Below are 17,302 nucleotides of genomic sequence, written 5' to 3' on the forward strand. Positions count from 1 at the left end.
ATGGTCTAATGTTGTGTGCCTGGTTTAGTGGGGTATGAAGTAATGCCATCAATATCAGTGAGCATGATTTCTGGGCAGAAATCAAATAAGTTTCATTTCCGTTCCAGATGCTTCAGTTTAGTCCCCCACCTAGAATTGGGGGGCTTTTCTGTATAATAAGTATAAAATAAATGGGGGGCTTAACAGCAATATTGTCAAATTAGCAATACAAACTTTTTTATGTTGCTTTCTTTTTTGCATGATTGACAATATTCATTGTATCCTCTCAAAATTAATCCAATTTAGCTTTATCCTTCAGATGTATGTATCATTTTAATTCAGTTTGGGTACTAATTTTTGCTTTATTTTCAAACGTAACAGAATCTTCTTCTTTAGATCATTATGGAAAATGTAGCAATAATTTTTTTTCCCGAAACGAAGGTGAGCATGAAAAGAAATGAGGCTTTCCCAAGAAGATGCATTACTTTTAATGAGATAGGAAAGGAGATTTCGGATTGGTGATCTTGTTACTAGAATATAATTAGATTCTTTATGTGAAGATGATTGGGAGAAGATTGGAGAGTGTATTATTGGCGACGCTACGACAAATGTGCAGTGGATCACATTCACTGATCCACTTGCTCAACCAGACTATCAGAAAATTCAATTAACCAGCAACACTAAACTCCATTATGTACAGTCCAGTTGGTGAAAGTGATGATCACAAACCAGCCACCATTATCTTGCAGGAAGCAAAGAGACGACTACATGACTGATTATTTGGTTATACAAAGGGATATATATGACAACAGCCTGAAGTTCTAGTGGCCAGTACAATTCTTGGTTAGAAGTTAGCGGCTTGAAAATGATACATTTTCAAAGAATTGGCATGATGTTCAATTTGCTATTTGTATTTTGTTGCCAGTTCTACAGGTACCCAATATGTGACAGATTATTAGCACGGTTTACGGTATAATTTTGCAATAACAAAGCTGATCCTGAGCTGGTAGAAAATACGATGTCTAAATTATAAAGCTCAGATATAAAAGAATTCTTAGTAGAGTATAGGTTTAGTTTCCTCAACTCTACTGCAGGAAACTGGATGATGATGTACACTTAATTTAATTAATTCCTTAATTTATTCCCAACACTAGTTCATTTGAACGAGGATGACTCATTCCAAGTAAAAGTCCTGTTAATTTAATTGCCAAGAGAGAATGCATATGTATGTTAGAGCCCATGCAAATGTGCCTGGAATTGTGATGAGCAATGCATACGCCCTATTACTTAATGTTTAAAAAATATGCGCTGGTTATCGATTTTACGACTTTTGTAGTAATTGTGAATTGAAATTGATAACGTAATCAAGGATATTTTAAGAAATTCACGCTTCAACTTGTCAACTTTTAGAGAAGCGTCTTTTGACATTCACAAATATTTGCTTGCATTTCACGCGTTTCGCATAAATGTTTTAAATGGACGCTTTTGTGCAACTCGGAATGAACTGCACGACCTAGAAATTAGAAAACCCGGCTTTGCACTAATTAGTAATGTGAAAATTATTCAAAGACTTTGCATCGTTATGACCTTATAAAGCCGACAAGGAAATTTTCTACAGGCATTATGGCAGAAAATTACTATTTGAGAATTTTACAGTAAGTCACTGACGACAGGGCACAGATTTAACCGTATTTTACCGTTGTCTGAAAACTTTGTTTCGCTGTTCTCAAATTGTATACTGCTCGATTAAACTTTCGTATACATTTTTGCACAGTAGTAAAAATTTCAAACAAACTTGAAGCACAAAATCCTCGTAAAATACGTATTTTTCATAATTAATTAAATAGAATAATAATACTATTTTGTCAATGAAATACAGAAAATGATTGCAGAAAAAGTATCAAAAGTTTTATGTTTCTTGTTTGTGATTTATTTATCATGTAACTCAGTCTTTGCAGATCAACCAGAATCAAGGTAAGAGCAAGATTTCAATAGTTTACAATCCAAACATAATTGTTTGTTATGCACACAATTTATCGAATGTATAAAGTACACACAGAGCGGTACAAGTCAGAGACCCGAAGCAACTTTCTGGTTTTTTTGAGTGGTTGTTCGGACCTCAAGTGACAAAGAGTACGAAGGAGGTCAAGGGAATTGCAACGTCCCCTCCAATTATTTATCAGCAACTGACTCGATTTAAAGACAGTTCACACCACCAACCACACAAAAAGGTCTCCACCGACCCTCCTCCTAATCATCCATTGGACAGAGCAGAAGTTCAAGTGTATCAACCTCCAGTCGTGGCAACAGCTAATGAAACAAGTCTCTCCACTTTAGAGCAACGCAACAATTCTTTCAACTCTAATTCCACGCAATCTGTCCTGCCCAGACCGAAGCCAAGAAAAATCAGAAGCGAACCTGCCAACGACTTTCGTCAAATCCAAATAACAGATATCCAACATGCTGTCGGGGCCGAAATCAATGAAGATGACCTCAACTCAGACCCAGCACAAGTTAACCTTCAGGAGGAGTTGGAAGCTATTGATCGGTTAGAGAAAAATTTGACCGACAATTCCATGAGAGCGAAACGGGATGCATCGTCATCCAAATTTCGCCAGCTGAACATTCCTTATGGCCACGATGTGTCATCCAGTAATCGAATCAATACATTAAGCAAACGACAGTTATTACTTTCACCTGGTGAGCAACAAATGTTCGCTCTCAGACAACAAGAATTGGCAGCAGCAGCTATGCTCCAGCAGCAACCGCTCCTCAGTCGCTATAATAATCGATACATAGACGACTACTACGATGACGATTCGTCCTACGAGGACTCGGACGAGTATTATGACAACTTCAACAGGAATGGACTTCATCCAATCATGCAAGCAATGCGACATGGCGTGCGGATTCCGCCAATCCATCATCCCTACGGAATTGGTAGGCGAAGTCTGCCCGATGACCAAGGCCTAGCAGGCGGCCATGCTTCCTCCTCTTCGCGTGCTAAACAAGGAAGAGGGAATTCAAAGCTGTCCAAAACTATGGGGGTCAGAGGAGATTCGTCATATCTTGGGCCCATTTCTAAAGCAGGTCGGTGGGGTACGATTGAAGATTATGATTTGAGCTCTGCTCCAAATAAGCTGACATCGAGAAATGGAATGCCTTCTCGTTCCGGAGGCGGTAGTCGAAGTGGTGAAAGCGTGGGAGAAAAGCACAAAGAGATCTTTAGTGCTGCTGAGAATAGGCGAAACATGGCGAAAGGGAGAAGCGAGCTGTTGGGGAGACAGGATTCACAAGACGTGAATATTTCAACCACCTCCAGCCCTGGTACACACTTTTATTCGACATGAAAATCCTGTTCTCACGTTGTGTCCAATATTTCATACATGATGATGATATTCCTGCGTATCATTATTTCAGTTCCAGCAGATATCACCACGACTGAAATTCCCTCGGAGGGCAGTGTGACAGGTAATGGGCCATTTAGAAACGGAAGTCGTCCATTATAGAGAAAGCTGTGATGAAAATGAAATGGCTAACTTGAGAATATGCATACATAGATATGAAATATTGCATTATTTATTAGAATTTATCTTGATTTTCAAGTTATTGAATAGTTGATTTGTTAAATAAAACAAAATAACATCCAGCATATTCAGATTTATGCATACCCATAATATGTACCCACATAGTGTACGTACAGAGCCCGAGTCAAGGTGCTGATTTTAACCTACATATTTTTATATTATTAGGCCTGACTGAATCGATATGTGAGGGTGTCACCCTCATAAGTATTTTATTCTAATTTAAGCATTAAGTATTTTTATTTCCTATTTAATAACATAAAGCGACTTGTACAAACGCATCATGTTTATTACATAAATGTCAGTTCTGTCGAACAAAGTATAAAAACGCGTGTAGGTGTTAACCCCTGGTGTTTCTCAATTGAATTTTTTCTCAATTTTGCATCACAGATTTCACTGGAGCCATTAAAGACTGCCATGTCAAAGATTATTCAGGACCAATTTTTAAAATTCGGAGCAGACACATTTTACTCATATATATTCCATATCACCTTTTTATTTTTTGGGAGACAACCCGATATACATACAAAAAAGATAATTCCATAAACCTTGACCCGAGCTAGAAAACAAGCAAATAAACACCTCGATATAAAGCGTGTTCTATTATTTTGATTCTTTGTGGTCACAGAAAGCCCTACCCCTGCAGCAACTATCCCTGACCCTGATGAAACCGAAGAAACACCGGGTGAGCATGAGGAACAGACCCCGATTTCAGAACCGACTACTACTCCCATTCCCAGCTCAACAGGTACAAAATCCCAAAACGAAAACAATCAACAGCATACTTATTAGTCTTCTTTGACCACTACCTAATTTTAGCAGACGAATCTGAAGAAGAGACGTCAACCCCGGTTTCAAGCTCGTCACCACCCACTCCAGTAAGCGAAGCACCATCGACCCAAGTATCAGAAATATCAAAACCGAAGCCGACTATCACCACTACGACTGTGAAACCACAACCGGCTAACCTCCCTCCATATCACCAAACCCTAAATTGCCGTAGGTTGGATACAAATATTAATATCGAGAAGATTTGCTCTTCTCTATTTACATAACCGTTATATATAATTTATTTTTACATTTAGGATGTGGAATGCAAAGCGTTCGAGGTCATGACATTGGCGAGAATACAATTATTCGAGCTATGGTGAATCCATGGTTGGTGGCCGTTCGGACAAAAAAGAAACATTTGTGTTCGGGCAGTATCATAAATAAGTAAGTTCATACGTATTCTGGCCATGGTGCAGTTCATTCACAGTGTGTAGCAGCATAATCGATAAATGATTTGTGATACATAAATAATGCCATTCGCAGCAAGTACATCCTGACTTCGAAGAGCTGCGTCAAAGGGTGAGCTACAAATTGACTTGGGGCTATCGGATCACATGTAAATAAAGTGTGTAATCTGTTACCGGAAACAGAGCGAGAGGCCTAATTGCTACCGCTGGGATAGGTTCCGGGATTCCCAAAAATTTCTCCATTATCCACGTCAATGAACACTCCACGAGGAACATTGCGTTGTTAAGAGTAAAGCCTGCAATCTCCCCTAATTTTGCCATGAGACCGATTTGTCTTCCCATCAGTGAAAGCAGCGAGAGAAACATAAATACAGGAACGGGTATGCTTCCGTATTTATGGGCAAATATTTCTACGCAGTCTTGATTTTTTGTTGCTGTGAAATTAGGCATTCTCGTCACTTTCAAAAAGAGCTCGTTGAGAGGCAGCTCAGGGTTGCAATTGGTGCAGACAGAAGTTCCAATGCTAAGTAGCGCCAAGTGTACCAACTCTCCAGGCGGCTCAGCAGGGTCCAGAAATATCTGTCCTGGACCCCCTGGCACCATGAAATGCGGGGCAAGTCAATGAATACGACTACATAGTCCATCCTCCTACTCTAGAACATTTTTTAAAGAATGACCATATTTTTTGTATGCAGGGAGATTCTGGTGGAATTCTCCAAATGTATCAGAAGGGATACTCGTACGAACAAATCGGCGTTGTTTCTACAACTGTGGGATGCAGAGCACATAAAACACCGGGAGTCTACACAGGTCTTTTAGCCGGAGTTATATTTCTTTCGGAGTTTTCTTTGTTTTCTTTCCAAATCTATTCCACCATGCGACTATGCACTAAATGCTATTCCATTCATCTCCAATCAGTCACATTTGTTCATTTATTCCAATACAGATCTCCGAAAGAGTGTAAAGTGGATTTTGTACAATACTAAGGACGCCAGATACTGTCGCAAACCAAGGGTGACTGCACAAGACTTGATTAACACCAAGAAAACCGAGGTTGAGTCAAATGTCTCCGAGTGGGAGGATGAGGAAATTGAGGATTCGAGTGACGACATTGAGGCAGATGATGAGGAATGAGCGATTCGTTTCCATTTTCCCTGATCTTTCTAGGCAGCCGTGCTAAATATATTTATAGTTCTCTATTGTAGATATTTCTATTTATTGTCCATATGAGTGAAGTTAATAAATCACAATGCCAAGATTCTCGAACCACATTGCATATGTATAACGCCAACACTTTACTCAATAAATGCCTCCCCAACTTCCTTCCTAATCAATTAATTCAAGTGGGTTGCACTTCTTCTTGGACAAACTTTTGTTGATTTAATTTCCAAGTTGTATGAGAAAACTGAAAGATGCTCCTCAAACTCGAGAAGTAGTTTTACTACTTAACTAACTTTCGTGGACGCATCAGCCATGCTTGTTGGTTCCCAGTAGGACTCGACCCAGTAACGAGAAATCCACAATATTCAATTTTCCTTAATTCAGTTAATTCCGTGGTTCGGTACTCAAGTGTATGATTTTTGATTTTTTTGCGGAAAATAATAACCTTTGACTGATTTTCGCAGCATCACTCAGAAAAAATAAGGTTCAGAATAATTTCAAATGTGATTAAATTTACATGCAATGTAAAAAACTAAATTAAGTTTTTTGGTGCTTCATTTAAGTGTTCGTCAAAATTCTCATCCAACTTTCACCAAACTTGCTCGCACGTTATCCTGCACATAAAAATATTTCACGAATGTAATTGCAACTCTTTTGTCTGACTGAACCACAAACATTCTGTGAGGGGAAGTTGAAATCAACATTGGAAGAACAATAGAAATAGGACAAGAAATCTGACCATGGATGAGCAGTGATGATGGAGACGAGATTGGCAGTCCAATTTTCTGGTGGATCTCATTGTCTTAAGTATGGATGCCCTAGAATCTGTGGTCCTGTGGTAGCCGTACACACGTTATTGTTGCACATGCTTTCTCCTTCCTGTCGGAAGCGAACCTTGGTGGATAGGTGAACACACACGTATGATGCCTCACTCTCTTAGGTCTGGGTTCCACTTGAAAAGAATTGGTTTGTGAAGAGGTGTTCAGTCACCGGAAACAGCATGGAAGCATTACTGAGTTGAAAGAAGTTCGCTGATGCAGAATCAACCATCGATCCCTCCATTATTGCCAGGCCTATGTAGCCAGCTCCTCTCAAAGAGAGTGGAACGTGGAACCTTGAAAGTGTGCGAGAGTGCTCAGCTCTCGACAAATCCAACTAAAGTGCACGAAAACTGTCTCATCAAGGGTGGTTGAGGTTTTGTTTCGAGTCGTCGCGAAATAAACCTGCTTGAGCGAAAAACAACCTCACTTCACCGCCACCAGTTACCAGTGATGATGTCCCTTTTGTATTTTGATCAAATTTTAAATCGTTGAGCAACTCGGAATGAATGATGAAACTCGATTCAAATGAGATTTTCATACCAACTGCGGATTGTGGAAAACACTCAATTATTCCAAAGTTTTAAACACTTTTCACGTTTCTCGTAGAACAATGCGTGTGACATCAAATTGTGCTTTTCTCATCTTTTCTCATAACCTGGTTCTGACAGGGCTCAACTTTTTACTGTAGAATGGGTGTATTGTTCATCCGATCAGATTTGATGGCGTACATGTACATTAAACTTGGCTCGATTTTGGATTATCTAGGTGACGAGGAGAATAATCTTCTGGGACTAGATCTGAAAATTTCAAATCTGGAACTCATCGGTGTATGTGACATTGCGTACGAAGAGGACGAAACTTTAGCTAAAATTGCTTATGAGAAGCAAGCAACGTTCGCACTAAAATAATACCATTGCACCAGATGAATTTAGCAATTAGTTAATAACTACTCAGTATGTAAGTAGATATAAATTGCTAGACGTGAGAAAGACGAAAAACGTAGTTGGTTTGCATATGTATAACAGCCACATATATTTAGAAACGAGTCGTATTTCCAAACCACAGCTATGTCTGTGTACAAGACATCTGATTTTAACAGAACAAAGGTAGATTTGAAGTTGCCAACTATCTCACAGCGATGACACTTGTAGATATTTCCCTCTCGTCGTAATTTATTCTTTCTATCAATCTTAATTAGTACTTCATAATCTACTACTCACTGTTACAGAGTGACAATATTATTGCAGACCGTGTATTTCCAGGATGATTTTTTCTTTGAGCTAGACAACTTGTGACGGGCAATGTTTCACTTGAGAATATTTGTCTTATTTGAGCTAGATTTTAGACAGACTTGTAACGGGTCGTTAATTTATAATAATGTCTGTCGGCAGGTATTTATGGAACCGCAATTTTAGATTCTAGTATTATTAACGTAAAGATTATTATGTGCTTCGGTATACTTCCAGCCCTCACAAATGTATGCACATAAATAGATTGATGGGTTTTTCGTGTACGACTACGGCCAATTTCAATTTTACAAAAGTATAAATTGACATATGTACGTACATTGTACATACACTTGACATAACTCTGAGAATGGACGTGTGAATAATAAATGTGAAAACCGTGTGTACGCTGTTTGTCATATTGACAAATACGCCTTTATCGTTTCACCTCCTTTCCACGCTACGTGTATTTACCCAAACCAGTACTACAATTTTCGGAACAAGGGAGATATGAGTTTCCAAAATGAGTTAATAAATAATGAGTGTCATGGGCAGATTTGAAATATCTGTCAGAATTTAGAAGGGAAATCTGCTCCATTTTCAATTGAAAACTACCAGTTTCTTACGGTGGTGAGTGCCAGTGACAGTTTTGGCATGGTTCGAACTCTTCCTTAGAAAGTTGTTCAACCTTGAGATGAGTTGCAAGTAATAGAGGAAAGATGACATTTGGAAAATTTGTATACGTCTTGCTCTCTCGAACCTTAATAAACCTGATTAGTGGCAACGGCGGTAGCGACTGAATTTTCCCAAGGACGAAAGAAAAAGATACTCCACCACGAAGAAGAAGTGGTGACATTACTGACCGAGACTGAGATAAACCATTAATTACTTTTTGACTAACTTTTTGGCTTGCCATGACCGGACTCAATATTCAAGCAAGAGAAAAATCGATTTTCCAAGCAGACTCCTTTGTTAAAATGCATAATGCAAAAACTCTGAGCTAAAATAAAGATGCATGCAGTTTCGTAGTAGTAGTTTTATAGTTTACGATACAACAGATTCATTTATCACAAAGCTTATTCGAACCTATATTTACAAAGTGCGGACTTATGTACTGGCTCCTCGCTGCCTTTCCTACAAAATTGAAGGCAGAGAGAGAGAAAAAGGAGGTAAGACCTCATCGTGTCCTCAACATTCTGCACCCGAGAGACATTTTCATCTCAAGTATCTCTCCAAACGATGAACAAAAAAAGAAGCGACTGCACAAACGATCCTTCCCCGTCTTTTATTTAGCTCGTAAACTTGTGCAACTGCGTTATTGCACTATAACACCCAGAAAAAATGCTACTTTCTCCGAGGAGAATCAATATATATGTATCCCGCAAATGACCGGAATGCCAAACTAAGGATAAGTGACTTGACAAATACTTGAACTTAGGAAAGTTGAGGAATTTACTGGTTTCATAACGAAAGGACCAACAGACAGATATTTCATGGCCTGACTTTTACTGAAATGATGTAATTCACAGGAGACTGACTGCTTCCCAAATCAAGTGGGCCATTTTTTGGAAAATGTATAAGAAAACGTTGATTTAAAGAATTCTAACTTGATGAATACATCAATATATCTAGCATTGCAAGACAAATGAATAAACGCCTGTCGTGTAGTACATTTTTCAGGTGAAAGTGTTCCACCCTTGCAAGTACCTACCTATCTTATTTCATATTCAATCTTAAGATGGGGAGGCATGAAGGTAAAATATTGATTAAATTGAATAGTCTTAACTCACAACCTGTCTACCCGTCTTGTCGAGGCAAAAGGAAACATTATTGTACCAAAACCTTGGCGTTTATGCTTTGAGAAGAAAGTTTGCAATCCTGTTGTCTTTCCTGGGCTACGTGCCTCAATTAATTTTAATTAGTTGGCCCAGGATAACGTTATAAACTCGAGTTGATGTTGTATTCACGCAGCGTGATAATTATAAGTAAGTTGCCTTCTCGTGCCAAAAGTCATATCTTAAGTGAATGGTTCACGAAATGTGTTTTGGGTGGTTATTGTGGTTTTACTTTGAGCACTAAGGTTCGACATGCCATGAAAATGATCATGCAAAGATTGCTTCTAAGGCTCTAACAAAATTCAATTCATGTTCATCAATGTGGAGAATTTAACATAACAAAATCAAGACTTGCACAAGTTTTGTACGTTTTATCCTGCTTGATAGTTTTTTATAAAACGCTACAAGTTTTGTGGGTTTATAAGGACATATACAGTTCATTTGATTTCACAAATGACTAAATTATTAGCATCTCAAGGGAAATCAGCGAACAATGTTCCAATTTTGTTCAAATATAGCAAACTAATCGTGTGACGATGGTAAATACGTATAGGCTTTTTAGCCCGAGTCAGGGCTTATGGAACCGTCATGTCCGTCCGTCTGTCTGTCTGTCTGTCTGTCTGTCCGGCACGATAGAGCCAAAACGGCTGAACCGATTGACTTGAAATTTTTACCATATGCATATTGGACAAAGTTAGGAAACGAGTTCGAAGATGGGCGAAATCGGTCAAGTGGTTGACCGGTGGGGGTCATCGGAGTGGGTGGGGTCTTATGCACTAAAATTTCAAAATTGTTGTAGAGAGCTGAAATTTGGTACAGAGGTTGCTAATGGTTCCTAATAGAAAAAAATAACTTCAGGTTGGAAAAATTTTCATCATGAGTGACCCTATGGGGTGACCCATACCGATTTTTCAAAACCATCATATCGAACTGAAATTTGGTGGAGAGGTTGCTTATGGGTCTTAATGAAAGAATATGATATGATATTGGTAAAATTTTTATCTGGAACGCCCCTATGGGGTGACCCATACCGATTTTTAGAAATTGCTTTAAAAAGATGAAATCCGGCACAATGATACTTAATGACTGCTAATTAAAGAATATGAAGTTAAAAGTGAACAGAGTGCAATCAGTATGGGGTGACCCATACTGATTTTTAAAAATCGTTATATCGAGCTGAAATTTGATTAGGAGGCTGAATAGCACATACATACAGTTTAGAACTTCAGGATGTTAAAGAAGCCACTGGTCATGGTGGTCAAGGCACATGATTTGTAACTAATTCAAAAATTTGGTACCAAATAATAGAAACTATCTAACAAACTTTTAACCATCCACAACACGGAAGATGATGATATTATGTCGGTCAGTTCGGAAAAGAATTTAGAAGCGGGCTCTGACTTATTGAGTCAGGGACTATGTCCCTGACTCGGGCTATATGGAGTCTGCACTGTAGGTTTTTAATAAATGACGAGAATACATTACACGCAGAAGAAATGATTGCATATTGTTTGCAGTATAAAAATCAATTGACAATGAGTCATGTACCTAAGGATCTAACAAGTGAAATCATTGAGCGTGCCTTGGTTTATAGAGCTTCTGATTCAGTGTGTACTTTACTTGATGACAAAAGTAGCTTGGCCTTAGTAATTGAACTTTACCTTCTCTCGAGCTACTTGTACTTTATGAACTGCTCTGAGATATAATTGCATTCTTGTCTGCTTTGATTATATGACTTTGATCGATCCAAAATTAAGCTGTTTATGGTTTCAAATCAAAACAAGTTAATAGAAATCTTGTCATACTTTCCATTTTCAAGTAAGTAGTTCTGGGAAGTGATCAATTTCTTGGCTTGCAAGCTTTATAATGTGTCACAGCGGGAAATTCTTCTTCAATCTTAATGGATTTTTTTGTGAAAAGACAATTTAGAATTGAAGGTTGGGTAGTTTGAGGCAACTCAATAGAAGATGTCAATTGTTATGAACTACAAAGCTGTTGTTTTCGCATGATTCTGTGCACTTATCCGTGTCCAGCCGCGACGGTTTAGGTACTTATCAGTAGTTGCAGTCATGAGTTTATGTAGGAACACGGTTCAGTTAGCATAGGGATGAATTTCAGTATGCATCATATTTGAAAATAGTCGAGCTCTAGTGTCTCAGACTGATTTGTTGTCTAAATGAATTTAGCATGCTGGGTCGGGCCTTTAAATACAGATATGAATATTTGATACATATTGTAGGTTTTTAAGTTAACTAAGTTAACCAGTGAACAGTACGCTGAAAAGTAGCACATGCCCTTTATGAGTACACGAGGACGAACATTTCTTATTAATAAACACCCAATTTTGCGACAAGACAATCAACTATGAGCATAGTTGCGACGACTGAGACTTGCACCGTGCAAGTTGCTCAGAGTTGACACAAGGAAAGCTACACTGTTGTGACGTGTTTGAGAGAAATGTCTCATTAATATTTTATAAATTGTATTAATTATCTAAATTGACACTGTAATATAGAATTGGGAGGTGGCTGTTGGCTCAGAAATTCATTGAAACGACAAAGAGCTGAATTTCTCTGCATAATAATCAACGACTTGTTACATATATTTCCCAAAATTACGTGAATGAGATTAAAAAGTTTGATTCACCGGGTGCCTGCTTTCGATGAGCTCCTATAAGAGTGAAAGTCAGGTTCACTTTTATATTTATTTGAAACTTTTGCACTATAAAATTATTGCTTAATTAATTTGTATTTGATTTAGTTTCAAAAGATATCGTTGTTTGTCGCTCGGTGGTAAGTTTCTTCTGCCGATTACTTTATGCTCGTTACAAAAGTTGGTACAAAGAAGTTCTTGGATGGATAAAAAGACCCTTTGGCGATTCATATTCCAAGTTTTTGTGATCTGTGTATCTGCACAAATACAGGGTGGTTAAAATGTCACGCCACAATGGAAAATTTTTCGATGGGAAAAATCCATAAATTTCCATTAGTTACCGAAATTTTGTCTCTAAAATGCAATATTTTAAGAATTTTGTCATCAGTTTTGATAATAATTTATAAAACCTACAGTGCGCAGTGTTTATATAGCCCGAGTCCTCTTCCAAATGTTTGTCAAGTGACCGGTACAAACCAACTACTAATAGTAGTTGGTACCGGTCATTATGGGGAAATTTTTGTCGATTGCGAATTATTCGCAATCGTCGCTGCAAAATTGCAGCTTCTTTAACCAATTCCAAAAACCCCACTGGGTCCTCCTGGCAAAAAAATCTTAAAGTTTACTTTACATTTATTAAGCTAATCTAACCCTGCAGGACCACGCCAACTTTTAGTCGTCTACGCCCGTTTTCCAAACCAATGGGGGTGACCAGTGTGTGCAAAAAGTCAGCCTTGTTGCTATTTGTTCCTATTTGCCTTTTTGCGTGCCTTTTTGAACTGTATAGAAAACGCAATGAATAGCTTTCACTTTAATTTTATTTCTTCTCATCTCGCCAATTCAAGTATGACCAATTTCTCGAATATCAGTTACCAATTTTTAAAATAGCTACTTTTAGAAACGGTATGGGTCACCCCCTAGGCTACTCTGGTTCCACTTTGTTCGCTTTTAACTTGATATACTTCCATACGAGACCATTAAGTATCACCATACCGAATTTCATCTTTTTAAGACAATTTATAAAAATCGGTATGGGCCACCCCCTAGGATCGCTCCACATAAAAATTTTACTAATTTAACTTCATATTATTTCATTAGGAGCTATTAGAAACGTCAATGGTAAATTTCAGCTCAATTAAATGATTTTCAAAAATCGATATGGGTCACCCCCTCGGGTCCCTCCAGATAAAAAATTTGACCAATTTCATTTAATGTTCTTCCTTAAACCCCATACGCAACCTATCTACCAAATTTCAACTCGATATGACGATTTTGACAAATCAGTATGGATCACCCCCTAGGGTCTTTCAAAATAAAATTTTTTCCAACTTAAATTCATACTCTTTCATTAGACACCATTAGCAACCTCAGTGCCAAATTTCTGCCTTCTATGACAATTTTGAAATTTTGATGCATAATACCCCATCCACCTATATGACCCCCACTGGTCAACCACTTGACCGATTTCGCCCATCTTCGAACTTAACTCCTCATTTGCCCCATACTACATGTGTAGCAAATTTCAAGTCGATAGGATGAGTTTAACGAGAGTTATCGTAAGACGGACAGACGGACGGACGGACGGACGGACATGATGGTTCCATAAGCCCTGACTCGGGCTAAAAATCTCAATCCCAAATCTTGTAACTAATGGAGATTTAGGGACTTTTCCCATTGAAAAATTTTCCATTGTGGCGTGACATTTTAACCACCCTGTACATGCAACCCAATCCTGCAAAGGTAACATTGCATAGTTGCAAAGAATTTAATGAGAGTTATCTCGTGTTACCCAGATGAACAACAGTAAATATCCTTTAGCTTTTCCGTTATGAAAAATTTATGACACAGTTAATATGATGGTTGGATAAAAGCACTTTCTTCAGTGTTGCTTCATTTCGTTTGGTTTACTGGAAGGAATCTTGAATCGAATTTGCATTGTAGAATATTCCTCTCTTGGAACTGGCAAGGCAGAGCAAATGTTATTACCTTTTCATTCAATTCAATGTTCACAGAAAGCGTATTACATCCGCTAAGTGAGCATAACATCATTTTCTGTTGACGTTAAAAGTCAGCAGTTTGGTTCCTTAAGTGTGTTGGGAAAGCACTTATGGGCCCTCCTTGGACTATTTACTGCTCGTACAGATACATAAGTAAGATGGCAATATCTATACGCCAAGGCTATGCAATCTTATTACAATTCATAATTCATCGCTGAGAAGGAATATTTGCGTAATAAATATAATTGAGCAAATAAAGTTTAGAATTTCCCATTCCGCCCCGATCTGAGAGGAAGGAGAAAGCAATTTCCTCCATTACCCGAGTGGAACATGGCTACATTTACACTTTTTACCGACCTTTCTCCCATCTTCTCTCTTGTACATCGTCCCGCCTTACAAGCAGTTCTTCACAGAAATATCACCATAACTGTAATCTAATGTCGCATAAAAGAACGGATCTATTGAGTTATATTTTTCTTTCAACATACACTTTTTCCCTGGAACAAGGCATGGAAATATGTACGTGGTCGATTTTCAAGAACGCTAACCCATTCACCATCTTATTTAAATAAAGAAAAAAAGCTGTCCTTGCAGTAACAATGTTGCCTAAATATACATATACGAAAAGTCGTAAAGTCTGTCGTACGAATATCAACGACCCTTTTTTACTGTATCAGGCTGGAATTTTTAAAAAACTCTGGATAAGAAAGTTGCGACTTGCAAATAATTGTGTTATTTAACTTGGGTATGAAGGGACTATGAAACAGTCAGAAAAGCTTAGGAATTTAGAGAGTAGAGAAAGTTGGCGAATATTTGTAATTGTCCAATTTTTTTTCTCCGTTGAGAACGAGCACAACTATTTTGCTAAAGTAGTTGTGTAAGAGTTTAAAGTAAAATCATAAATTCTTTGCTTACCTTGATATTAAGTAGTATGCAACCGGATGTGAGCTGAGAATTTGAAAGCCAAATATTTACTTATTTATTCCTTTTAATTTCCTAAATTATTTTATGAATATTATGCTCTCTCATTCCATTTTTTATAACTTAGAGAATCATAATTTCTTGTAATTTTCTGAGAATGTGAATCAATGGAATCGTGATTTTCGATCCTGCAGCTGAGGCATACGTTTAGCAGACAAACTTGAGCCAAGGAAGCAGCCATTAGTGTTAATTCGCAATTTATATGCATCTAATGAATGAATGAGCAACTCAAGACTCGTCAATGTTTGGGTACGCTATGCCTTCGCGTCTCATTTCGATCTTCCTCTGAACATATTTGCTAAACAGCCATAAAATCTGAGGTTATCTAATCTAATTTACTAATCTAATCTAGCTGAGTCGCATCAGAAGATCAATGGCTTGCTGTGGTTTTTGGCCCTAGCCAGGGCTTATGCAACTGCTTTACCCGGACACGATAGAGCCAAAACGACTGAACAAATTAAGTTCAAATTTTAACTAGTATGTAAGTTTGTGTATGAGATGACATATAGGTTAAGTTATAAGATAAGCCAAGTTGGTTCAGGTTGCCTTTTCCTAACTATTAGGGACTTGGGGTATTATGCACAAAATAGCATCAAAATTAGTTGGTTTCTAATGATCTGAAGAATGTACCTAGTTTGGTCATCTGGAACAAAAAGTCAGCGGATGGCTCCGACTCGGGCTAAATGAAGTCTCCACTGTATATTTGCATACCATTTCACATTGGGCTGGTAAATAGGTACCATCAAGAGTTATGCATTCTAATCTATGCGCATATGTATGTACTGAGAAAGTTCATGGCTGCTTAGAGCAATGTAAATATCTCACAAGTTACACAAATCGATTATTGATGGGCATTGCATGAGCAAGTGCAGATGGTATTGGAAAACTTGGGTGGATATAAATACATTAATTAAAATTCACGATCTATACAGAATGTGAGGACAAGTTATACAGAAATTTATGAAAGTCAATAACTTGATGGTTTCGGCGTTTTCTTCTTTCTCTTGCACACAAGACATGCCTCTGCATATTGGGTGTGCTATCGCGTCTGAACCAAATCTCTACAGAAATTGTTATTTGTTTATTATTGGCCATAAACACCCCACTTTACTTCACTCACTATCATCGGCTGAGAATGTTTGGAATTTGGTTAGAGCACTATGTAATAGGACTGGTAAGGAGAGAAGAGTTTATTTACGTATTACTCGATAAATTACAAATAACGGTATTTTCTGGTTTATAGCAAGTGACTTATTGATGAAATCGTGATGTACGTAAAATCCAAACTTTTAAATAAATCTATAACAAATTATTGACTAATCTACCGTTTTGTAATAATGACAGAATGGTTAGGAATTTATAATCATACTGAGACCATGAATTATGTAATTATGAAATTGCAAGCTCCAAAATGAATATGCATAAGTTTATTCACAACATTTATGGCAGTTTGAAAAACATTATCTAGAAACTTATCTGGAATTTAAATGCAAAACTGAAGCGTCCGTCAGATTCTATAAACAGGTGTCGGTGTATGAAGGATTTATTTACTGAATGTCGCTCTTTAAGTTCTCATGGGGTTTAATTTTTTGGCACGCTGTTTATTCCGTAAGTATGGATTTTTGGTGCTACTAGGACCACAAATCTTTGTTGAATGGGTTTTTGTGGTGATTTTAGTCCGTTTGAGAAATTGTCTCCCTTATGCCTTCTCATCCTCAGCGAGTTGGCGTGTAAAATAGATTCATCTCCATAAATATGACACTCCACTATCCTGCAGACCAGCCAAAAATTGTATTGCGACTATAAATAGTGAATGCTAATAAATTGC

General features: G+C 37.8%; 2 protein-coding genes across 4 annotated transcripts in view; one reads left to right on the plus strand and one right to left on the minus strand.

Moving 5' to 3' along the window:
- Positions 1-17,302, minus strand: part of LOC110846833 (somatostatin receptor type 5) — a 36,359-nt gene that overhangs the window by 12,451 nt on the left and 6,606 nt on the right. Inside the window, exon 3 of one of the 2 annotated variants that reach the window (XM_035849009.1) lies at positions 15,409-15,441. The exons of the other annotated variant lie outside the window; for it this stretch is intronic. The gene's annotated coding sequence lies outside the window, so the exon portion shown is untranslated. The remainder of the gene's footprint in view (positions 1-15,408; positions 15,442-17,302) is intronic. 2 annotated transcript variants of the gene reach the window in all.
- Positions 1,628-6,072, plus strand: LOC110846560. Of its 2 annotated transcripts, none has more exons than XM_022093356.2 (11): positions 1,628-1,953; positions 2,030-3,306; positions 3,400-3,450; positions 4,192-4,311; positions 4,383-4,562; positions 4,649-4,778; positions 4,878-4,913; positions 4,985-5,181; positions 5,248-5,414; positions 5,497-5,611; positions 5,748-6,072. In XM_022093356.2, exons 1-11 carry the CDS (start codon positions 1,862-1,864, stop codon positions 5,933-5,935), a joined length of 2,553 nt encoding a protein of 850 aa, XP_021949048.1. In that variant the 5' UTR covers positions 1,628-1,861; the 3' UTR covers positions 5,936-6,072. The 2 variants fall into 2 exon arrangements, with proteins under 2 accessions (XP_021949048.1, XP_035704899.1); XM_035849006.1 differs by having other exon boundaries at positions 4,386-4,562.

This window comes from Folsomia candida, unplaced genomic scaffold (genome assembly GCF_002217175.1).
Source record: "Folsomia candida strain VU population unplaced genomic scaffold, ASM221717v1 Fcan01_Sc003, whole genome shotgun sequence".
Taxonomy (NCBI): Eukaryota; Metazoa; Arthropoda; class Collembola; order Entomobryomorpha; family Isotomidae; genus Folsomia; species Folsomia candida.